The following is a 23,904-nucleotide window of genomic DNA, read 5'->3' as shown; positions in this document are numbered from 1 at the left end:
GCCCTGGGGTCAGGGTGGGGAAAGAAGTCCACGTTGGTAGGAGGGATTAGATCCTTGTCCTGCTGTGATTGGCCTATCGAGCATCACAGGGGGGGGAGGGGCTGGGTGAATCCAGGGTTGGATCTCGGCTCTGCTTACACTCTAGCCTTCTGGAGTTCTTTTGTTTGTTTTTTTTTAACTGGGGTCTCATGTAGCCCAGGCTGGCCTCGAGAGGTGACTCTTGGTTTAAATTGTTGCTGGGGATGGGTCTCGTGCATGCCAGGCGAGGACTCAACCATCCTCAGCCTGCAGACTTAGTGCACCTTTCCCACACTGTTGCCCTGGACTCTGCCTCACCCCACACCCCTCCCTCCTCCCCGGTTGTGGCGTTCCCACATTCACTCTGCCGAGGGATCCTTCTGCCAGGGGGAAGTCTGCCCGTGGCGAACGATCAATTTGCCACGTTTCATAGACCATGCAGAAGCATATTTGGGGGCTTTAATCTTCTTAATAAATCGTCCTCAGATTGTACACGATTAAACCCCCGGAAAATTCATGAGCACGTTGGGAATAGAGACCTCGCCGGGAAGGTTTGACACGAGCAACACAATAAACACGGCTTCTAAATTGGGTCAGGGAAGCCTCTGAGGCCCGTCACAGGACGTTCTGTGGCCCTCCCCAGGCCTATAAATTAATCATGTGCACAAAGAGGGCCTTGTCCGTTCTTCTCAGCCCAGGGGTTGTGTCTCTGCCCATTGACCTCCCCCCCTACTTCCCCGCTCCAACCACCCAGGGAGGCATTTCAGCTTCTGGCCTTTGTTATTCCTGATTCCAAAGCAAGGTGGGTGTACATTTCAGCAAGAGAGATGTAGGTTAGATAGGGGGAAGAACTTCCTGGCTGATCGCAGTGTGGTTTGAAACCCTGGAATAGGTTGTACAGGTAATTCAAAGACACTCTTTCCTGTAGGAGTTCAAGACTTGTTGGGCTCTACCCTTGGGCTACTGCCTGTGGCAGAAGTAGCCTCAGGACCTGGCCTGAAAGTGCCTCATTCTTGAAGAGTCAGCACTCCTGTGCCCTAGGTGATCCAATAAATGAGGCCAGGCTATCACCCTTAAGCCCCAACGAATGAGGCCAGGCTAGCATCCTTAAAGCCAGGACCCCCAGGGCAGTCTGGAAGGGGGCAGTTGTCCGCAGGCTTCAGCTGAACACGGCCCGGCTTGCTGATATGTCTCTGCTGATACAGTGCTTGCCTAGCGTGCATGGGGCTCCGAGGTCCGTCCATAAAAATCAGGCTTAGTGACCTAGAGCTGTAATCCCAACACTCAGGTTCAAGGTTATCCTCAGCTATATACTGAATTTGAGGCTAGCTTGTAAAAATGGGGGAGGGGAATCTCAGGGTACTCACCTTATATTTCTTACCCGCTGCCTGTGGGAACCCCAGCCAGGTAGCCCAGGTGCTACCTCCTCTGGGAAGCCTTACTGGATTACCCCCTGCTTGCCAACCAGTCGCCTTTAGCTACTTTTGTCTGTTTCCCTGCCCCTGTGGGAGCCTGCATGTGCCATTAAACTGTCAGCTCTCTAGGGACAGGGACTGTACTGGAGCCCTCTTGGGGACTCATAGTATCCCTTCTTTGACCATGTTAGACCTTGCCTGGGTTTTCAAGGACCAGTTCCTGGGAATTGCCCCGTATACCTCAGGGTAGGTGGTAAAAGACTCAGCTTCCCAATGGCAGTTGTGGGAATCCTGGACCACTGAGCTTTGAGACGACAGACCGACAGGCAGAAGTGTGAGGCAGAGGCCATGGCTGGCCAGGCTGGGCCTGACTTGACTCATGTTTGGGGTTTTATCCCTCCTCTCTGGGCCTGCTAACGCCTGGCTCTGCAGGTCTTTGGAGGGGGTTCCTTCTGCATGGGAATCCCGAACTGAGACACTACAGCCCTGGGCAGCCCCTGGGCATTGTCACCAGCCACACCTGATCTAGTGCAAGCCTGGGCAAGTGAGCCACTTGGAAAGCGTGATGTGCAGGTCTGTGCTGGCTGTGAAGGTGGGACTCATGGTCAGCCCCACAGGGAAAGGAGGGGGCATGGGAGAGCCAGGAGGAAGGACCCTGATGCTGTAGCCTCAGAGGAAGCAGAGGCTGACCGCCTAAGAAGACCAAGGACATCCCCATGCCCTGGTCAGGTGGGAGCTCTGTTTCTGTCAGCATGCTTACACTATGCCCGGGCTATCTCGGCTGTTGTTTACGGAAGCCTCACAGTGCTGTCGCAGGCTTGGGTGAAGCCATAGCATGTAGGTCACTCTGTGTGCATGCGGATGCCCACACATGTGTATACATGTGAGTGTGAATGCTAGGGTGCACGTGCGTGACTCCAGGTATGAATGTGTGGGTCTGCAGAAGTGTATTCATATGCCTGTAAGTGGGAGGGGGCTGGAGGAGACGGCTCGTGCGCAGGGCTAGAGACGGGCAGGGCCTAGCTCTGGGGCTGTCTGCAGGCTGGCATCAATGCCTCAGGAGGTCAGCAGGTGGAGAAAGAGAGCCACTGTGAGAGTGTGGGTCAAGGAGGCCTCCAGGCTGTTCAGTAGATGGCCCCGATTCAGTGCCTACAAATAATACCATATTCTACCCAGCGCTAGAGAATATGCCAACCCCTTTAGCCCCGTGAACTCACTTCAGCTGTGAGGAAGTGGGTTCCGAGTGCAGTCTTTGTCACCAGGAATGTTGAGTTCTAGAATGATTGTGTGAAGGCTAGGGTTGATTGAACCCAGATGGGAATCCTTAGGCTTTGGACCACCTTCTGAGGACCTACTGTGTGCTGGCTCCTGAGAGATGTAGGAGTGAAGGGAGGAACTGTGAGCTTTGCCTGTGGCAGGGAGGCTGAGAGACCGGTCAGGACAGTGCAAAGCAGGCAGTGCTCGGACAGCGGGATGATGGCACAATAATGACGGGGTGTCTCTCAGTAAGGACTTCTGCGAGTAGGGGATTTTGGAGTTTGGCCTTGGTGAGGGAAAGGTTTTCTGAAGTAGAGAGGGCAAGGTGTTCCGTGGGTGAAGACACACTAGTGGCAATCCAGTTTGTAAGGCCTGGCGTGCCTGCAGGGCCTCAGGTAACTGTGTAGTACAGGCTCCTTTGAGAATCCTCTCAAGGATGGTCCTCAGGTCAGGGGTCATCCCCAACCCTGCATCTTGCTGTGTTTTTTTTTTTTTTTTCTTGGCCAGATCTCCCGTCCCACTCACTCTTCTCCTCCCTTGAGCCCAAGATGCCAAAGTGACAGTGGAGAAGAAAACAATAAAAAACGAGAGGTGGTTGCCACGGAAACTATAAAGTCGAAGCAGAAACTTTGCAGAGCAGGAGGGGGAGGGGACCAGACCCAGTGGCTAGCAGAGGGGGCAGGGACCTGTACTGGGCAGGGAGGGATTGATGTCAGGTGAGGAGAGGCCTCATCTGCTGCTTAGGCCATCTGTCACCTGGAACAGCCAGGGCTTCCCTGTTGGTCTTTGCATAATGTCCTGAGTTCACCGTTCTGACATGCAAAAATGACTTGACCCAGGACTGGACAGTTTACAAGGCAGCTTCCCACATGTTGCCTCCTCCAGTCACGTGATAGTCCTGGGAGGCAACCCGTCTGTGGAGCAGAGTTGGGAGTCCAGTCAGTGAGTCAGGGGACTTAGTCCACACAACACAAGAAGTGGGGTTGCAGCCCTCAGGCTGCCAGCCCTGAATTTTTCTGGGCTCTCTCTGCCTGCACAGCTCAGTGTGGGGCCCTGTGCTCCCTGCCACTTCCAGCCCCTCTCTTCCCTCTTTCAGCAAGCCTCCACCCCCATCCCCAGGAAGCCAACACCATCTGCTTGCAGTACAGCCTCAGGGAAGCTGTCTGTCTCCGAGGCCTCATTTCCCTATCTGTAGAATGGCTATAATAGGCCCTTTGGCTTCTAAAGGTTTTTGTGAAGATGAAACCAGACAATGCAAGTTGGACACGGGCTGCAATGCCTTACGTCTCTGCCGAGTCTGAACCTAGCACGCTCCCTCGGCCTGTGCGGGGCTGGGTGCAGGAAGAACCGGAGTCTGACTCTGCTGCCTCAGGAGAAGCCTTGAAAGACCCTCGGGCACCAGGACTTCTCAGCTGACAGGTGAAGGCAAGAGGGAGGCAAGAGCAGTGGGCCCCTGCCTAGGGAGCTCAAATGTGGGAGCTCTCGGGTCAGGTTTGAAATGAACCCCTGAATGACACATGGCTCCTGGCCTGTGTGGAAAAGGAGCCAAGCCTTCGCTTTCTCCTGGGAGAGAAGCAGTGAGCCAAATGCATTATTAAATGGCAGAAAGGCGGCCCTCTTGTGAAAGATAATGGGGACGTGTATTTGATGGGTTATGAATCATGGAATGAGAGGAGGAGACGAATAATTGCTGAGCGGCGGTGGTGGTGCAGAGCCTGGCTTTGCTGAGAGCCCAGGGGTTCATGATGACCAGAGCTGCAGGTCGGAGGTCTGAGGGGCTCCAAAGTCCACATACAGGTGTACTCAACATGCACCCAGTAGGCCCACCTACCTTCTAATTGACACTGGCCATGTGACTGTGAGCAATGGGATGAGCCTGGCAGACAGGGACCTGACCCTCAGGGAGAGCACAGTGTGCCTGGAGAGACAGATGTGTGAGAAGTCTCACTGCCCAGTACATTGAGAAAAGGAGTAGGGAGAAGAGGCGGGGTAGGGAGCTTACAAAGGAAGGAGTGGAAAGGAAGGGAGAGCAGGGGTCAGTCAGGTAGCTTGAGAGAGGGTGCCAGAGAAGGGGCCCCAGCAGGCCTGGGGGGGGTGGTGACAAGAGGGTTCTACACTTGCCCACTCTGGTTGCTGAATGCAGAATAGACTCTGGGTGGGGTGGGGGTCGGAGGGAAGGACTGAAGGCTATGGGAATCTCCAGAGCTAGACAGGGTGATGCCACGGCCCTGGGTGATGTCTGTGAAGATGGAGAGAGTCTGATAGACACAGCTAGTCGCTGAAGATTCAAGAGTAAAATCTAGGAGCCTTGTTTGTGTCCTGAGTCACAGGGGGACTTCAGGAGAGACTGGCTGATGGGGGCTGGGCAGGGCAGGGCAGGGGTGGGTTGGTATAGAGAGCTGGGAGAAGAAGTGGAGGCTGAGGCGATACCCATTGACCACTGGCTAGATCTGGATGCCCTCAGCCATATTGCTAAAAGATAATGGATTTGCGATGACATCTCTTTGCCCTTGGTCATCAGTCAGCAGCTTAGTAACCTGGGGACAAATGACAGAAGTTATTGGGGCAACACGGGGCTCTAGCAGGAGACAGGCTTGTAGACACCGAGTTCCTGTCACTCACCAGCCCTGTGTGTGACTGAGAGAATCTTCACGTCCACCCTGAGGGCTGTGTAAGAGCTCACTGAATGAACACTGCATGGCAGAGACTGAGCACGGATTGGGTCCATTAAGTGGGGGCTGTGCGAGCCTGTGCACGGCATCTCCTCTAGCCTTGGTTTCTCCTGGCAAGCCTGACTTCTCTTGTGCCAGCTGTGTTTGGCTCAGAAGGAGGGTGACCAGAGTAACATAGCCAAGCTTGGCAGTGCTGTCTCGGATGAGACTGTGTCCCTCTTAGTCTTGAAAGGGGACACCATGCCTATCGGAGCTGTAAGGGGATATTCTAATCAGCCCAGAACCTGGACAAGTCAGGCAACACAGAGACCAGGACAAAGGGAGCCAGTCAGGGTGCTTCCCAGCCTGAGCTGACCTGCTGGGCTCCTCACTCCAAACCACCTTTGAGGAGCCTGGGGCGTCGTGGGGGCTGGGCTCCGCCAACTGTTCTAGGCCTCTCTTGGCCCTTGTATGCTGTGAGGTTTAGAGACCTTGCCTGCCTGAGCACATAGGTGGAGAAAAGGCTGTGTATTCGTTTCTGTTGGGAGCGTCTTGCAGAGCTTGAGAGGTGTCACCTTCAGAATCTTTCTTGGGCCCATCCCTTACTGCAGGAGAGTTTAGGTTCCAGGCCAGCAAGAGGGCTTTTGTCTGTAATCTCAGTGCTCGAGGCAGGGGCTCTGGGAACTTCAGGAAGTTCTTGCTCTGCAGAATGAGATCTTGAATAAAAAAGGAGACAAAAAAACAAACAAAGGAACAGATTCCTGGATCCTTCTCCAGACTGGCTAAAATAGACTCTGAGGTGGGCCTGGGCACCTGCATTTTAACACTTACCCCTAGACCATCTTAAGGCCCCAGGACTGGGGAACAAGACAAGGATTATGTCTTAGTGTAGTGCGCTTGGCAAGGGGGTGCACTGGCCATGTTCCTGGCTTCTGAATAGTTGCTGGCCTGGCTGGACTTTGGAAGAGCTCACAGGTGTGCATGGGTCCACGTAGAGGGACCTGTGTAAGTGGGCTCAGAGAGGGGCACACAGTAAGTGAGGTCAGAGGGAGCAGAAAGCTCCGGAATTACCTTCTACCTTCCCGGGGCAAAGACTAGAGGGACGAGGAGCGGGTCAGGGTGTTCAAGGGAATATCCTGAGGTGTCTGCAACCAGGATGTCCCCGGTGCACGGTGGGAAGGGGCTCACCAGCGCTGAGACCCTGTCAGGGCTCTTGCCTGTGTCTTCTGGGCTTTTAGAGAGGTCAGCCCCCTGCCTCCGTGTTATAGGCAAGAGGGATCTGACGGTGGGCTGGGAGCCCAAACGGCTATCTCTACTGCTGGCTGACCTTGTTGAGCCTGTAGTAATGGCCTGCTGCTGGAAAGAGGGAGGACCCTGGGTAGTCCCCAGCCCTGTGCCCTGGCTGGAGGGTCGGCCATGGGCTTGCTGGTTTCCAGGGTGACTTTGAACTTGTTTTCCTTGGCCCCAGACTTTCAGCTTCTTCCTGTTTGAGCAGGCACTGAAACCGTAGGGCCCCAGCCCTTCCTCTTGCCCCTGGTAGAATTTCCAGGCAAAATGCTGTTCCCAGGGTGGGGGCAGGTTTTCATTGTTCTCTCTCTCAAGGGGACTTAAGGGGTGAAGGAGACAGAAGCTGAACTTTCCTACATGAGCTCGGGGATCCCAGGAAACAACCATGGCTCCTGTGATGCTTGCCCCTGCTTCAGCACCTTCAATGGCTCCTACTTCCCTTGTGGGACTGAGCACAGACACTCATTGTTCAGAAGCCCAGAAAGTGTAGCTGGGCCACAGGGAGGCAGGAGCTGTGACCTGGAGGTCTGATCAAAGGCAAATGGCAAAGGAAAGGCATTCATTCATTCATTCATTCATTCATTCATTCATTCATTCAAAGTGCTAACTTCCAGTCAGTTTTGCAAAGCATCAGGAATGTTCCCTGGCCTGATCAGCCCCAGGCTGCCATAGGACCATAAGTCCTCCAGCGGGCCAGCCACATGTCACCTGGAAGAAAGCCCAAATCTTGAGAAGAGAGGTGAAGCCACTTGCTCCTGGGCCCACAGCTGCCCTTTGAAAATGCCAGCTTTGAGCCCAGCTTCCCTTACCGCATTCGTCAGACACTGAGCACAGTCAGCATGGGGACCTGGCGGTGAGCAGGGACTAATGAGACCGCAGCCCTTATTAAAGTCTGGAGTGAAGTAATTAGGAAACACCCAGATACCCAGAGAAGAGGGTTTCAGGAAGCCCAAAAAGTCGAAGACAATGAAAGAGAGCAGAAGTGTTATCCCAAGTGACTGGGGAAACTGGACCTGAGCTAAGGGAGTCAGGGAACGTGTGCCGGCTGGCTGAGGCAGAGCTGAGGCAGAGCTGAGGCAGAGCTGAGGCAGAGCACAGCAGCAGCTGGAGATGCTTCATCCTGGTGGGAATGAGTTGGAGGAGCTAACGCATGCCTGGGGCAGCCTGAGTTGGGCTGGCCAGTCATTGAAAAGAGGCCTGGCTGGGATGGTTGGGGTGTGTATGTCTACAACTGTAATTGCTCTGGAGGTTGAGGCAAGACAATGGTAAATTTGAGGCCAGCTTGTGCTGCGTAGCCAGGTGGCCTAGAATTTTGGGCGAGTGAAAAAGTAAATGGTGGGCTGGAGTTCTTGCTCATGTGTGAGCTCTAGGTTCAGCCCTATACTTGATCCAAAAAAAAAAAAAAGGAAAGAAAGAAAAGGAAAGAAAGGAAAAGAAAAACGGAGTTCTTAGATCTAACTCAAGACTTTGATTCAGTGTTGCTGGGACCCTGGAATGTGTTCCTGAATGGGCAGCCCTACCCTTGTAGGCCTACCTTATGCGAGTCAGCCCTTTCATAGTTGCAGAGTGAAGGCCAGAGAGGGCCTGTAATTTATTTACAGTAACCCAGCTATGCAGTGACAGAACTAAGCCTCAAGGCTGTATGTAATGCCTGGGCCCCACCTGGCCTGGCCCTACCCTTATTTGGATACCTCTCCTTATCTCTCCTATCTATCTCTCCTTCATATAGTTAGGCCTGCCCCCAAGTCCCCACGTCATCCTTTGCTCCAGCCTCAGCTCTGCACACTATCCCCATCATGGCCCTTTCCTTATGCTGTTTTCCCATCTCAGAATATACCCTGCTGACTCCCCTGCCAGCTCCTATGTAGCCTTTCTAGCTTAGCGTCTGTGACCCTTCCTTCTCACAGTTCCAGGATTTCTCCCCATCTCAGTTCTCTCTGACTATGGGGAAGATGGGTCTCTTTACTTTCCACCTCTCCCTAACATGAGTCTGCTCTAGGGCTGAGCCCTGAGCTGTCTGTCCCCTCAAGCATTCCACAGATGAATATGTACCGAGGGCCGTGATCCACTCTTCTCTGTGACTGTCCTAGGAGGTCTGGGAAGGTGAGGTACTGCCCTTAGCACTCCTGCCCAGGAGTGGATCCCTGACTGGCAGCATGGATGAGCTTACTCCTTATTCTGAAGCCCATGCCCTTGCAGCTCTCACCTGGGCTACCTTGGAGTCAACTACTGGGCTGCCTTGGCTCTCCCGTTCCCTAGGTTCCCTAGGATCTGCAGGGATGCAAAGAGGCCCCTCCCCTTGGAACCCAGGCTGGTGCCAGTCCCCTTAGAGTTTGCAGATGATCAGGCAGAGAAAGGAGGAAAACGGAGGAGGTGCTCTGACCTCACGCTGAGACCATATGGCGCCTCCTCTAGTGGCCTCGTGGGCGTAGACTAGTCTGGATCCATCACTGGACAGGACAGGGAAGGAAGAAGCTGGAGGCCTGGAGCCTGAGCCCTTGGTGGGGCTGAGAAAATAGAGCATGTGGGCTGGGTTGGGGGCCCACCTGGAGCTTGGCAGTTTTCTTTTTGGGTCAAGGCAGGGAGGGGAAGCATTGAGAGAGGGTAGCTTCAGGCCTGGCCATCTGGGCTGACAGGAAAAGCACAGGCTTCAAAGGTTGGGGAACAAGGCCAGAGCTGCTAGTAGAGAGTGGATCTCAACCTTTCTTGGGCTCTAGGACTGAAGCCTGAGTTTTGGGCCACTTCTGAAATGGGGGCTTGGCATTTGGGAGGCATCACTTGCTAGGCATTCTGGTTCTGCCAGAGAAGAAAAAGCAGACTGGGTAGCTGGGTGGGGGTGAGGTTTTGGTCTCCTGGGGAAGCTCCAGCCTGGTCCCTATCCAGTGTGTGTAGGTCATTTCCTTCACTCAGAAGGAGGCCCACTGCTGGGTGGGTGGACTGAGGGCGGATACAACCCTAAGTGACTAGGAATTGGGTGCTGGATTTGGGTGTCTGTAGGTTAGACAGGGCCTTCCTTTGGGAGCCACATCTTCCAGGTCCCATCACTCTCCAGTTGTGTTCAGAACCTTGGGATAGGCTGTTGACAGGAGTACGCAGGGATGGGGAGCAGGAGCTTCGGAAGTGGTTTAAAGCCTGGAGAATGTTTTTAGATGCCCATAAAACCTCAGGGGCATGGGCTCAGCCAAGCTATGTCATTTCCATGAGGCTTAGGAATAGTGACAGAGGCCACACACCCTGGTAGTTTGCTCTGGTTAGACCCAGGGCCTCTTCTAGGACCCCACCTCTGTCAGCAATGAGCAACTTGTTTGAAAGGCACTCACATTCCCGGGGCCGGCTGTCTGTGTGAGTTCAAGAGTCTGTGCCTGACTGGTCTCCGGTTCTTCCTGTACCTGATCTGCCTCAGCCATTTCCTACAAAGGATGCCACTAGATCTGTGGGTGGCTTTTGGGAGGGGAGTCTTGGGACACAGTGGATGCTTGGGGTGCTCCAGCAGAACCTCCTTCGGTGATTGGTCCACTCCTTTCTCTGGGCGGATAGAACCAGGCTCTGACACCCCCCGCCCCCACGCTGGTCACGTCTCCACTAGAGCCCGTGCTCCTGGTCGAGCCTCATTCCTGAATAAACAGTGGATGCAGGAAGCCGTCACTGCCTGTTACACAGACAGCATCCTGAGGGGAAGGTTGTGACCTTAACTACGAGTGCTCAGGCACCCACTCCAGACCCTGCCTAGGGCTCTGAAGAGTTTAGAGGTGGATCCTGGTGTGGGATGTATGCAGGGCTGCCTGCCTAGGGACTTCCCCTGGTTGGTGCTGCCTACCCTGGTCCAGACAGGAAACCTGACAGGTCTGAGCTCTCCAGACACTATTGTATGGGGCCTCGGGTGGGCGATGTAAGAAACTCACTTCCTCTGTGCCCAGTCGTCTTCTGTCCTTGGAAAAAATGCTAGCTCTGAAGGAAAACCCTGGGTTGTTGGCCGCCCTCATGCACATTGAGTCTTACTCAGCCTTAAGACCTTTACAATATTCCAGTTCCCTGGGTTCAGATCCTATTGCAAGCCCTGTGGTCTTAGGGAACTTATTCTCTCTTGTCTCCAATATTATTCTGGAAAAACAGTGAGCTCCGTGGCTGCTAGGGTCACTGGGAAATTAAATGGTTGCACATGTGTGGGATACTGAGAGCAGGTTCTGCTGCGGAGGCATGCTGAGGTGGGCCGGGTTCCCCAATTAGCATCAGATTCAAACCCTGTCTTCCCCACAGGCCCTGTGGGGCTGTGACCCTGAAGTCTCTGAGCTCCCTTTCAGGTGTGGGTATGGTGCCTGCATAAATGTCTGTGCACCACTTGCATGTCTGGTGCCCAAGGAGGCCAAATTAAGGCATTAGGTCACCTGGAACTGGAGTTACAGATGGTCGTCTCCTCCTCAGTGGCAATGTTTCCTTCCTTGCCAAATGATCCCTGGAGGGAAGCCAGGTCCTTCCACTATGTGTTCCACTGAAGCCCCGAGTGATTCCTCCCAGCAATCCATTGGTGTTGTTAAGCTTTCGAAGGTAACTCTGGTCACACACTCCCCAGCCCCTCTGGCCTTCAATCTTAATGTCCTGGTAAGACTCAGGACTGCCTGGGGCTGGCCTGATACATAGTATGCTTGGCCTTTTAGCCCAGCTCCAAAGCCATCATTCCTTCCTTCCTTGTGGGTGGGGTGCGACTTGCTGTTTGTTTTTACGTCCAGGAGGGAATTCTTTGAGTCTATTTTAATTAGGTCTTCCCAAGAGCCTGGTGGCCGCCATTCTATCCGTGGGTCAGGTAGCAAAGAGCCTTTGGAGGCAGGTGGGAGTTGGTGGGGTGGGAAGCAGAGGGATGGCCAATTTGTGAGGAAGTTGGTATTCTAGGAGTGCCTTCAGGGCTCTTTCTCTCCTTCCTCTTCGTCTTCCTTTTGTATTTATTGTGTGTGTGTGTGTGCGCGCGCGCGCGCGCACCCATGCTTGCCACTGCATCAGAGAACAGCTTGCAGAAGTTGGTTCTACCATGGGGGTTCCAGAGATCTAGCTCAGGTCTTCAAGCTTGGCAGCAGTTGCCTCTATTCTCTGAGCCATCTGGTGGATCTCTTGAGGGAACATGACAGTGGTGGTGGGGGTCAGGTGAGATCTGATTTGCAGAGTCTTGTTTCCAGTCTGGCACTTACTGAGAGGGCCCATTTCTAGACTCCATCCACATCTTCTGCATCAGGTACCCTATGGGATGCCTGCTGGATCAGTTGGAGGCTGCAGTCTTGCACAGCCACCCTGTCGATGGAGAGGTGTGTCACCTCCTCACTTGGGTGTCCCTCTGGAAGTAGGCCGGGTGGTGGTACAGGTCTAGACTTTGGCTTCTGGCTGGGGGCTGGAAGCCTAACTGCGGGCTGCCCTGCAGCTTGGTGGGAGTCCTCTGTTAGTTCAGGGAGCAGTCAGAGTGAGGAGGCATCGTTCTTTTTCAGGTGCCCTTCCCCCAGTCTGGTCTCTGTCTGGGGGGCTGTTCTCCTTCAGAGGGGAAGAGGCCACAGGGGTCCTGCTGGCTGGAGGAGGTAGCGGCTGCAGGCATTGGAGAAGGATTGGTTCCAGATGCTGTGCTGCGGTGCAGGAAGCAGCTTTTGTCTGCCTGCTGGTTCCAGAGCTGAGACCGGGAGGGTGGCAGGAAGCCACCTAGTCTCTGAGCTCCTTCCTGGCCACTATGCCTCCCAGCACCCAGCTCAGATGTCCCCAGCACCCACCATGGGCCTGTAGGGGTGCTAGGCATGGCGGTTGGTAATGACTACTCCTTTCCCAAGGCCGGGAATTTAGAAGCTTGTGGTTCGCCAGCTGACTGTGTGAGCCATATGGAGATTCTTAGAGTCTCCTTGTAGGCAGGGAAACTAAGGCACAGAGGAATTGAGAGACCTAGGCAGAGATCAGGCTAGGCCTTTGGAGTCCTACTGTGGACAGATGGAAGCTTGCATCTCCAAGGCTACAACACACATCCCTAATGCTGCCTTTTGGGGGCTAGGCTTGCCTGACCTCTGCGTGTCAGCCTTCACCTGCAGCTTCTGTAGAGCCTTCAGAGAACATTGTAGAGCCTACAGGGAACCGAGCAGAGCAGGCCCAAAGGGAGGCAAAGTGGGTCAGGTGCTCTCTGAACTTTGACGCTTGGACTTTGCAGGTTCTTTAACTTCTCTAACTAGGGGGGTTGGCAGTGGAGATTATTACCCCCTTGAAATAAATGCTAAGGTGCAGCAGGATGGCGCAGGGCCCACCTTTGTGGGAGGTGCTCGGAAGGGTGTGTATGGGGAGGGTTGGTCTGCCCACAACTGGGCCTGGAATCTGGGTGCAGATTATTGCGGTGGTATTTGGGTCCCTGTGTGCTGGCCGACAGCTCTATTCCAGCTTCCTGTGGGGCTAGCCTGTGTTCTGGGAAGCCGGACCTGAGGACTGCAGGCAGTGGACCCTCGGCAGCTGGCTTTGCAGACCTGCCCCCTCAGCCCCCAAGTCCCAGAATGGCGCCTGGCTTCCAGCTGTGATCCAGCCCCCCCCCCCTCCACTGACCCAGAGGCCCTCCCTCCTTGACTGAGGAGCCAGGAAGGGGCTTCCCCTGTGAGGAGAAAAACCTGGCCTGGATCGCCGCCTAGGCTGTCCTACCCACTCCAGACTGCCTCAAGCTCCTCCTTGACCAGCTGGCCCCCACTGTTCTTAAGAGTTCATGAAACAGCCCTTGGCCAAGACTAGGTACCCTTGAACTTTCTGACACACAGACACACACCGACACACGTCAACAGATGTGTGCACATCTTTTAGGTCCTCAGTTTCCCCTTCTGAACTTGCAGGGCTGAAAGTCTGGCAGGTGGTGTGGTCTTAGTAATTTAAAAGATTAACGTTGCTATGGAGATGAAGGGGCAGGGAAAGGGAGGGCACCTAGGACCAGGAGTGTCAGGGACTTCCTGTAGAGGAGGTAGACCTAGGAGGAGGCAGGCAGGAAAAAAAAAAAAAAAAAGTGAGGACCGAGATGAGAGCTTTCGTGGTAGGGGTGAGGCTGAAGGGAGTTTGATTTGTGCCAGATTTCAGATACCGTGGAAGTTTCTGGAGCTGCAGAGTGACTTGAAGAAAGTCTTTTAGCTTATGGTAGCAGGGGCAGTTGACCATTCCTTTTTCAAGCTCCAGTTTCTAATCCTCCTTTGTGGGGCAGGGAGCTGACTGTCTTTCAGACTTGCTAGCGCTACTAAAATTGTCAGAGGGGAGGAAAATTTCAGGCAACCCTGGTGATTTATTTGGGGGATAGGGCAAAATGGCTTGGCAAAGCCCTCTGGCCTCACAGGTGTGCCTTGTAGTCTCTATGTGTGCTTGAAATACACACAAGAGCCCTAATAGTATGGAAGTATTATTTTTATCAGACGGGACTGCCTTCTAAATGTAAAAAATAGCTAAGTATCTTAGGCAACAGAGACAGGGAGGACTTCGACCTGACCGAGGGGTGCCTGCAGAGGGTTGTGCGGGCCACTCAGGTCTGCCCATGTTTCAGTCCAGTCGCCAGGGCCGCCTCCCTCGGCGTATATGTAGATGTGTATGCCCCACTGCACCTGTGGCGGGACGGGGTGCCCCGGACACCCCAGGTTGGATGTGGAGTCTGTGGAATGGGCGTCCGGGGATATGATACACCTGCGGTCCCTCCGGCGGGACGGGGACACTCCCGGGCCGCGTTGCCCCGACGACTCCAGGCCAGGATTTTCCCCGCACTGACTTTCCTGGCGGGTGCCAGCCCGGCCTCCCGGTCCCGGGCCCCCGCCGAGGGGCCGGCTGCTCGGGGCGGGGCGGGGCCGGGGAGGCGGAGGAGGAGTTGGAGCTACTTTGTAGAGCAGCCTTGGCCTCGGCGGCTGCTACACCAGAGCGCGGGAGAGTGCGGGGCGCCCGCCGGGCGGTCCGGAGCGGCCGATGGGGCCCGCGTGAGCGCCCAGGCCTGGCCCGGTGCCCGGCGGGCGGCAGCATGTCCGCGGGCGGCAACGCCAGGAAGAGCACCGGGAGGCCGTCCTACTACTACCGGCTGCTGAGGCGGCCCCGGCTGCAGCGACAGAGGAGCCGCTCCCGCAGCCGGACCCGGCCCGCCAGGGGTAGGCGCCACCCTGACCCCCAGACCCTTAGTTCCTCCGTATCACCGCATCACCAGTGGTTGCTTTGGGGCGCCTGTGTCTGTGGGTGAGGGCCCCTCATCTGGAGCTACCGTGACTGTCTTATCCCCATTGCTCCAGCTTCTGTTGGTCCTCTCTCTTGGGGGAAGCTGGGTCCCTAATGTCCCCCATATACCGGGAGTAAGAAGGGGTTCAGATTTCTAGTTGCCCACACCGCTCAGTCCGCGTCTTGTTCCACTGTGCGTCAGTTTACCCAGTGTCCAGGCCATGAAGTAATCGAAGTGGATCTTGGCTTGCCTTCACCGTCTGGTACTCAAGCTTAGCCTGCTTCCAGTCTTGTATTGCTCCCTCACCTTTTGGGTAGAGAGCCGAGTGGACTTCCTGGGGGGGGGGGGGGCATGTTTGTAGGGACCTGGAATCTTTTTGAGTGGTCCTTCTTTCAAAATGAGGAGGAAGGCATGCAAACCTTTCCTCTTTCTGGTAATAAGGTCTCCAGCTGGAGATGGCGCCGTAACTTTCCAGGCTGCCTTGAGAAGGAAGGGTCAAGGGGCTTCCATACAGAGAGAGAGGTCCTGCCCTGGGTTCTGGGAAGGCCATAGTGCCTCCGACGACGCTTAGGCCCGCTGAAGGTATCCATGATACAGAAGCTGGGTTAGTTTACATCATGAGGTTATCTGGGACATGGGAAGCCTGGCCCTGGCCCAACCTCACCATAGGCAGAATCTGGAAGGTTTGGAGAGTTCGGTTTGTGCGTTGCACCTAGTTTTTGTTGGGGCAAGGGTCAGGGAAGCAGGCAAGCAATATGCATTAGTTTGCTTCTGCAGTGTGCAGGCTTTATTTAGGAAGTGCTGGGTTCCCTGTTCACAGAATTCAAGTGTAAGCTGTCTCTCTCTGCTCTCAGGTGGATTTCCCAAAGCTTGAGGTACTCCCAGCCTTTGCCTTTGCTGAAGTGGCCTCTGGCTAGTTCCAGCCCCTACTCTGGGGCTGGCTCAGGGAACCAGAGACCTGGGTTCAAGCTTTGTGAATGGGCAGATCACCGCATTTCCTGAGTCTTTGTTTTTCTCAGCTGTATTAGGTGGCATTGTGACCGAGTCTTGTGAGAATGGCATTGGGATGAATGTCCAGTCATGTTTTGGCTTCCCCAGGGCCTCTCCTGTCCTCACCCTGCCCTGCTCCTCGAGTGCCTCATCTGACCATGCCCTCATCTGTACCCAGGCTCTTTGAAGATGGGAGCTCTGCCTCCTGTTCAGCTAATGAGGCCAGGGACAAATCAATGTTCAGTGGATCAAATTGGTTGTCTGAGCTTGTCTCTCAGCTACACCCAGCTTTGTGTGCTAGCATGGAGGGAACTCACAGCTTGCTGAGAGTGAGGAGGAGGCCAGTCCTGATGGGAATTATGGCTGAGGAAATTCAGGAAGGCTTCATAGAGGTGTTGACCATGTCTGCTAAGCTGGGAGGTATTTCCTTTGCTGGGAGTGACTGAGTTAGCCCTAGGCCCAGGTTCTTCTTGGAGAAAACTATCTTTCTGCCAGTTGTCTCTTCTGAGTCTCAGTGATAGACATGGTGACAGTGCCAACAGGGTCCTCCTGCCTGGGAAGCTGTAAGCCTGTACCTGACACTTAGACCATAGTTTGGTGTGAATTGCTGTCCAGGCAGGAAGGGACACTGTGCATATGCACAGAGAAGGAAAAGGAAAAAGCCCTTGGTGTGGAGTGAGTTTATCCTGTACGGGGAGCAGGGGACAGCAGTTTGGGCCTGATAAGGGGCCTTCAGTAGTGACCTGTTATGGCTATGGGCAGAGTTTCAGGTCAGGATGCAGGGTGGCCAGGGGCTCCTTGCCAGTCTTCCACTAATCCACAGCCTGGAACCTGCTGCTCTGGCCACACCTCTTCCTGTGGGCAGGTTGGACCAGGGTGTGCCTCCGACCGACCGGGAAGCCACCCTAAGGTCTTGAACCATCCCTTCTGACCTCAGTGTCAGTTTTAGCATGGTTAGAGCTTGGTCTGCTAATGGAAGCATTACCGAAAGGGGTGGTGGCAGCCCCTGGATCCACAGGAGCCCCACCTCATTTCTAGCCTCGGCTACTAGCAGGGAGGGAAAAGGAACATAGGCTATGTATTCAGAATATAGGAAAGGGCCTGGAGGAGCCATAGCTGGTAATGGAGACCCGCAGATGGCCAGGCAGGCGTGCTAGCTAGACTACCACTTTCTACGGAGGGGCTCATGTGTGGCCCTGGGCCACTCAAAGGCTGGGCCTGGCTTGTGGATTTGGGGGAAGTCTCGTCACCAGTCAGGGGCCTCATTTCTCATTTACTAGTATCAGGAGTAAGAGCAGCTTCCTTAGAGAAATAGAGCACCCCTCCATCTTGGATAAGCCCTGGCCTGCCATTCAGGACCTTCACGCCTAGTCACAGGGCATTTGGGGATGAGTGTTGCTTGTTCCCAGATGCACCGGGAGTTTGCCCTACTGGCTGGGTCCCTGGAACACGAGGCCCCGTTAGTGGGTGAGAGAGCTCTGTTCCTAGCTCTGCTTTGGACAGACTGGCTGTCAACATTGGGTCCATTCCAGGCTCGTGGTCTCCCCTTTTGTCATGAGGAGCTGACCCTGTTTCATTGCCTCATGAGCTTGGACACTCTGGGTGCCCACAGTAATGCCCAAGGAGGTCTAGGGTCTTCTGCATACAAGTCTTGCCAGCTATCCAGTCCCATTCTGGGTCTTTCCCAGTGACAGAGATTTGCTCAATACTGTTTTTTTTTCTTCTGACTCGACCAGGTCTTTCTCCAGCCCCCACACCCATCTTTCATTTCGCTTGGTGCTTGTGCCCTACTTGGGTCCCTTTCCCTGCAGGGACTGCTGGCATTGGGAGTGGTCTCCCAGGAACTCCCCAGGACACTCTGAAGAACGAAGGCATACTCAGAAGGGCTGGGGCTGACCCCTGGGGTGTGGCTTCCCCCACTACCAGTTCAGAGCACTGCATCTGGGTCATCCGCCCTTGGAGTCCAGATGGGTACTCTTAGCACTCCAGATGGCAGCATGGCTGTGTCTGTGGTCTGTCCCATCAGCTTGTCGTGGGAGCAGTGGTTAGAGAAGGGCCGGTCCCTCGCCACAAGGAGGACTGGGGCTGGAGGACTGTGGGAGAAGGTGGCCCGCGGACTACTTTCTAGCAGTGTAAATGTGATAGGAAAAGGGAAGAGGCCTTGTTAAAGGCAAGGCCTGACCCCCAGCTCTGCCTGGCCTTGGGATAGTAAGGCAGAGACCAGAATATGGGGTTGGGAAGAGCTGGGCTCCACTGTGTGGCCTTAGGCAAGGCTCTCAAGTCTGTGGCCTGTAGTTTATTCATCTTCGAAGTGAAAATGGTACCATATGCAACCACAGCACTGCGATGGATGTTACATGCTAAGGTGAGCTCTGATCCACTGCTGGAACAGAACAGGCACGCAGAAATGGAACACTTTCCACTCATATTATACCCCAGAAAGGGAGCGAGCACACCAGAGCCTAAGATACGGAAGGGTGAAGAGAAGTTGGGGCCAGACTCCACCATAGGGTCTGTGTGTCTCAGCAGGAGCAAAGAGAGAAAGAGAGGGAAAAAAGACAAATTGGATTTCAGAGGTATCCCCCAAGACAGAGACAGGAGCATGTCAGCAGTCCCTGGCAGGCATTTTTGAGTATTTGGGGGCCGCGTGGTACATCTGGCTCCTAGCCCCACAGCTATTCTCAGCCTGAGGCCCACTCCCTAGACAGAGTTCTTTAGGTTCCTGAGGGACACGAGAGGCACCAGTTAATCTGCTGGACTGTCAGCCTTGTGGCCTCTGCTCTCCTGGCTGTCTTTATCACTTTTAATAATTAGGTAGCCTCTTTTACCCGCTGAGTGTGGGTGCCATGCTGAGGGCCTTCCCACCTCTAGCTTCCCAACCCTTCTGTAAGGTAGGGGCTATTGTCATTTCCATCCCCAGATACTAAATATGAAATAAAATGTGAAACTAGAACTGGGGACATAGAGCTGGAGAGCTTACCTGGAGCCTCTCCTTGGTGGTGCGACCTGAGAACTGGCTGGACCAGTGTGTCCTGGATCTCAATGGGTCAGGGTAGAGCATGGTTCCCGGGCACCTAGTTTATCACTGCTTTAGTGAGTTCCGCACCCACCTTGGCCCACAGCACACAAGTGCTCACCAGGAGCCTGCGCTGTCCAGTGGCTGCAGGAGAGGGTAGAGCGCTGAACACTATCTCTTGCAGTTACGTTCCCAATAGGGAAACTGAGGCTCCTGGAGCCAAGGCCGCTCGCCCAAGGTTAGCTGCCAATGCTGGTGATAGCTTCAGTTTAGAACTGGGTTCTACATCTCTTTGCATCTTATTGACATGTCAGTGTTGTCTGTTGCTTTTCCTAGATTAGCTCATTTGAGTAAACAGAGGCAGCTGGGTTCCTGGTTGGATCTAGTGGGAGGAAAAGGGTATGGAACCCCTGTGTGTCTCCATGTAGACGACACGTTCACATCCTGGACCACATGCGTGTTTTGCTTCAGAAATGACCTGAAGCCTTTTGACTGATTTTTTTTTTTAAAAAGAAAAGCAGAGCCTGCCACTTCTGCAGTGACTTCCTTTGGGGCCACTTGCTTAAATGTCAGGAAAGGGAGAGTATTTCCTGGTCAGGAACATTCAGAGCTTGCTGGGAGCTGAAGTTTTGTTTTCTGTTCAGGAGGTATTTAGGGAGTCAGCCCCCGCCCTGCTTCGCTTTGCCATTCCTGGGAAGGTTGTGCCTGGCAGACATGGTGGGGGGGGGGGGGCTGAGAAGGAGCGGCCATGACGCCCTTTCTCGTGTGTCAGGTACCGGCTCTAGGAGTAGAGGCTCGTTATTTTTAGCTATTCTCATCCAGTGGAGGCATTTCGGCGTTTGTTCAATATTTAATTATCCATCTGAAATTGGCCCACGTGGCCTTGAGTTTGGAAGTAGGTCTGCGCTGTGATTTCCTCTGATTGCATAAATAAGGAAGCAAGAGAATCTCAACAGCCCTCTAAATAATAATAACGGGGGAAGGAGGCGCAGAGCGCGGAACGGGCAGACCTGATTCCTCCGTCTAGACAGACCCTGCACATTGCAGGGGTGCTGAGGGCACCTGTGACACCCTCGGGCTGCTTTGTCTGTGCAGCTCACACCTGCGGCAGCTGTGTTTTTTTCATCTGGGGTGGGTTCCCCCCTTTCTTTTGGGCCCTGTGTTCTCTTTGACAGCTGCTGGGTACCAAATGGAGGTTTGGGGATTTTGCCTTTGGAGGTCTTGTTAGCTTTCATTTCCCTCTTCTGACAGGCAGGAGAGTGCTGTCAGCACCCGAGCTGTGTGATTTCTTTTTCTGTGGCCCTTGGAGGTGATGCTTGACACGACTGTGAAATGAAAAAGCGTAGTACAGGCAGGCAGATGGGATTGAGAGGTCTGGGCCCCTCCCCCCCTGTGCTGAGGAGGCGGCAGGGGGCGAGGGGAGGCCAGCTGAGACCCCGGGAATCTGGCAGGTCTGTAGGACTCCTTAGAGTCTTGCTTGGCATAGGGAATGGTGGTTTAGAGAATAAAAACCAATAAATTGGCAATCTGGGTTAGTTTTAGACATAAGTGATTTTCTATTTATTTATACCTCTGTTTTGGGGACACTGGGCTTAAATCAGGAGTGTAAGCAAGATGCAGTTCCTGGGTGGATGATAAGTGCTGTGAGATCTCAGACAAATCACTGGACATCTTTGGGCTCCAGAACAGGCTTAAAGTAGTTATGACGGCGTGTAGGACATGTCACAAACTTGAGTGTGTGTTTGCATTAGTACCCGTCTGTCTAAACCACAAGTCTGTCATGTTGCTGTGGAAGTACAGTGTGCTGTCTGGAATCACCCTGATAATTCTTTGGTGTCCCCTCCCACCAGTGACTGCTACGTGTGTAACCAGCATTCAGCTAGCCACCTGCTGTGTAGCTGCTGTGGACAGGGGCTGCTCTCATGACGTGGTAGCCCCTGTCCCAGAAATGAAGGAGTTGAGCCGAGGGAAGGCCCACGTAACCAGGTCAGCAGATGGGATAGCCAGAAAGGTTGGCAGGGTCTTGAAAAGTGAGTCTCCCAGCAGCTCAGGGAGCCAAAGGGAGGATTTGGGAATGGTGACAACCTTTATTTCTTGAGCGTGTGTCCTTCTGGGTATTTGACGTGTATCATGGTGTTCAGTCCTGGGCTCACAGATTCTGCAGATGAAAAAGCGAAGGCTCAGACTGGCCAAATTCATGGGAAACCTCCCCATACTTCCCGGGGCTGTGATGTAGAAAAGTGACTCGAGAGCCACTGCCAGACTTGCAAGGGGCAGGGGAAAGGGTGAGAAAATGGGTGTTGGTGATCGCAGGTAGGTGTCCAGCATGCAAGGCTCCACCAGGGGCCTGGACTGGCTCAGGGGGAAAAGGATTGGAACAGTCTGTGGAGCGGGGCAACCCCAGATGTAAGGACAGTATAGAGGAGGAGCAGCCAGAGGTGACAAGGGCTTGGAGGCTGGCAGGTCACTCACTCCTGGAGTCTTCTAGGGTGCTGTTTGCTGTGAAGGCCGAGTGGAGGAAGAGGAAAAAGGCTGCATATCCGTTGAGGAGTGGTGCTGGGCCTGGGCATGTGGATCTGTGCACAGCAGTGCCACTGGAAAAAGGCTACCAGGACATCTACTCTTTATCTAAAAAAGATATATAGTTATTTCACGTGTATGGGTGTTTTGCCTGCATTTGTGTTTGTGCCCCGCATGCATGCCTGGTGCCTGAGGAGGCCAGAAGAGGGGGTCAGATCCCCTGAAACTGGAACTGGAGTTGCAGAAGGTTGTGCGCACTTGGGAAAAGCCAGGGCTCACTCATGGTGAGGGCAGGGTGCAGTAAGGAGTAGAAAGGGCAATGCTGGGTATTGACGGTGCTGGGCGGCGGAGGGGATAAAGAAGGGTGCTGGCAGCTTAGCAGAAAGGTACTAGAGGCTGGGGGGGGTGTCCAGTAGTTGGGGGATGGTGACATGCAGAGCTGGGCACCATGGGAGAAACTTGGTGGGAATGGGGTCTGGGTGAACTTTGGGTTTCCACAAATCACCTGTGCTGTCCATTCCATCTGGAATCCAGGACCCACCCAGAGCAGAGCTGTAGCTGAGAGTAGCAGGTTTAGCCTACAGTTGTAGGTTTGATGCATGTAGGGAGCCCCAGTACTCCATCTCTTCGCCAGCAGTCTCTCAGATCCTCTGACCCTGACTTTTAAAGAGGGCAGGACCTTCTCATCAGCCTGGAGTGCTCTTTGGCTAACGGGGAGGGATGACCCCTCTTGGGAACATTCTGGGCAGGCTTGTGTGTATCAGTGTTGCACTCGTTTCCAAACTTTGTTTTATTTGCGGTGTTTACGCCTCTACCTCCCTTCCACTAACCCTTTGACCCTAGGTAAGCAAGGGAAGGTTACTGGGGAGAGAGGGCACAGATCCTTTTACTTCTCCCGGCTGTTTGGGGCTGATGGCTTCTTTGGGGGCTATACCAATCTCCGTCAACAGCGAACGCAGCAAGCAGTCTCCTCCAAGCCGCTGCATTAAAATGTTTCTCCCTGTCTGTCTCCTCCAAGCTGCCATCTCTGGCCTCTTCAAGCTGCCACACCTTCTCTTTTTGGGCTCCACCTCTCCATGCTGCACAGGGCAGGCCATTACCAGCTGGCAAAGACCACATCCTGCAGGAGGCAGTTATCCGCTGTGACAAACTAAAGCCCAAACTAAAATCCCACACTTGGGATTAAGACAAAAACATATTTACATAACATGACTGAGTTTTTAAAGAAACCAGAAATTCCATTATACATCTGACAGTCCTCAGGAGACAGGATACCAGTAATGGACCACAGTTCTTTCTTTTTCCTTTCCTTCCTTCCTTCCTTCCTTCCTTCCTTCCTTCCTTCCTTCCTTCCTTCCTTCCTCCCTTCCCTCCCTCCCTCCCTCCCTTTCTCCCTCCCTTCCTTCCTTCCCTCCTTCTCTTTTTGAGACACCATCTAAATAAATGGCTGACCTTGAATTCTCAAAAACCTGCCTACCTCTGATTTCTTGCAAGCCTGAGTTATTTGCTAGCACTTTATGGGGAAAGTTTGCTACTGGATCCCTCAGATACCGCTACATCTGCCCACTCTCTCCAGCTGCCCCTCCCCCCAGAGGTATGTGCACCCTTCAGTGTGTGTGCACTTAATGCCTCTGCTATAAATGCTTCAAAAATATATAAAACTGGTTAAAAAAATGGATATAGAAAAGCTTCCTACAGCGGAGAGGAGCAAACAAGGCACCAGAGAACCCCCCTGTTCCCCAAATTCCAATAATGCAGAAGAGATGGCAGTTCTCTTTCTCTGGCAGCCTGGAATGGGCCCCGAGGCTGCCGAGAAGAGACACAGGAAAAACCTGTAGAAAGAAAATGGCCAGGGTAACCTTCGGACTGACATGGCCAGAGGTCTTGAGAGGGGAGGAAGGAGGACTCCTGAAGTGAGAAATCTTTAGGTAGTTAATTAATCTGTGGAGAGCCGCCGGGACATCCAGAGCTTTCTGGAAGCCAGAGAGCTTCAGGATGAGGCACAGGAAGTGTGTGGTGTGAAAGCAATTGCTTACTGTCTTGAGTGGAGGGGTCATGAGGAAGCGTCTGTGGTAGTCTATAGAGGCTGACATACATAGGGTTTCTAGTGAGGCCTGCTGGAGGTCACAGACATGAAATGAGACCCTCCCTCGCCTATACAGGGTCCTGGGACCGACTGAGATGTTGTCTCCAGAGCTTCTAAGAACTAGCTGCACATACGGCTCCTCCTCCTGGGCCCACCCCTGCCGCAGGAGCATGATGCTGTGTTAAGTTGTGGTTTGTGCCCTGAACAGAGAGCCCTCTGTATGTCCCCGTGTCTCCTCCTGGCAGACTTCCCACAGCAGTGGGCAGTACCACTCATTCTGAACTTGGAGACAGCTTGGATTCCAGTTTCGTATATTTGAGAGACACTGAAATATCAGTTAATGGTCCCAACTTAATTACTTTGATGTTCTTCTGACCAAAATACCTGAGAGAAACAGCATAAAGGAGGAAAGGCTTTATTTGGGCTCATGGTTTCAGAGTGCTTTCAACCCCCTCCCCACCCCCACACACCTGGGAAGATGTGGTAATTTG

General features: G+C 53.8%; 1 protein-coding gene across 5 annotated transcripts in view; it reads left to right on the top strand.

Annotated features, from left to right (window-relative positions):
• Nucleotides 1-23,904, top strand: part of Dab2ip (DAB2 interacting protein) — a 149,887-nt gene that overhangs the window by 24,632 nt on the left and 101,351 nt on the right. For 2 of the 5 annotated variants that reach the window (XM_055599887.1, XM_055599888.1), the window contains exon 1: nt 14,488-14,736. The exons of 1 other annotated variant lie outside the window; for it this stretch is intronic. In XM_055599887.1, the coding sequence (XP_055455862.1) occupies nt 14,613-14,736 (124 nt within the window). In that variant the 5' untranslated portion in view covers nt 14,488-14,612. Of the gene's footprint in view, nt 1-14,487; nt 14,737-23,904 lie in introns of those variants that run through there. 2 more of the 5 variants (XM_055599886.1, XM_055599885.1) reach the window with 1 other exon arrangement.

The sequence above is a fragment of the Psammomys obesus genome, unplaced genomic scaffold (assembly GCF_907164565.1).
Source record: "Psammomys obesus unplaced genomic scaffold, mPsaObe1.curated_primary_1811, whole genome shotgun sequence".
In the NCBI taxonomy this organism is placed as follows: domain Eukaryota; kingdom Metazoa; phylum Chordata; class Mammalia; order Rodentia; family Muridae; genus Psammomys; species Psammomys obesus.
The sequence above is the reverse complement of the archived record's forward strand: the minus strand, read 5'-3'. Positions and strand labels throughout refer to the sequence as shown.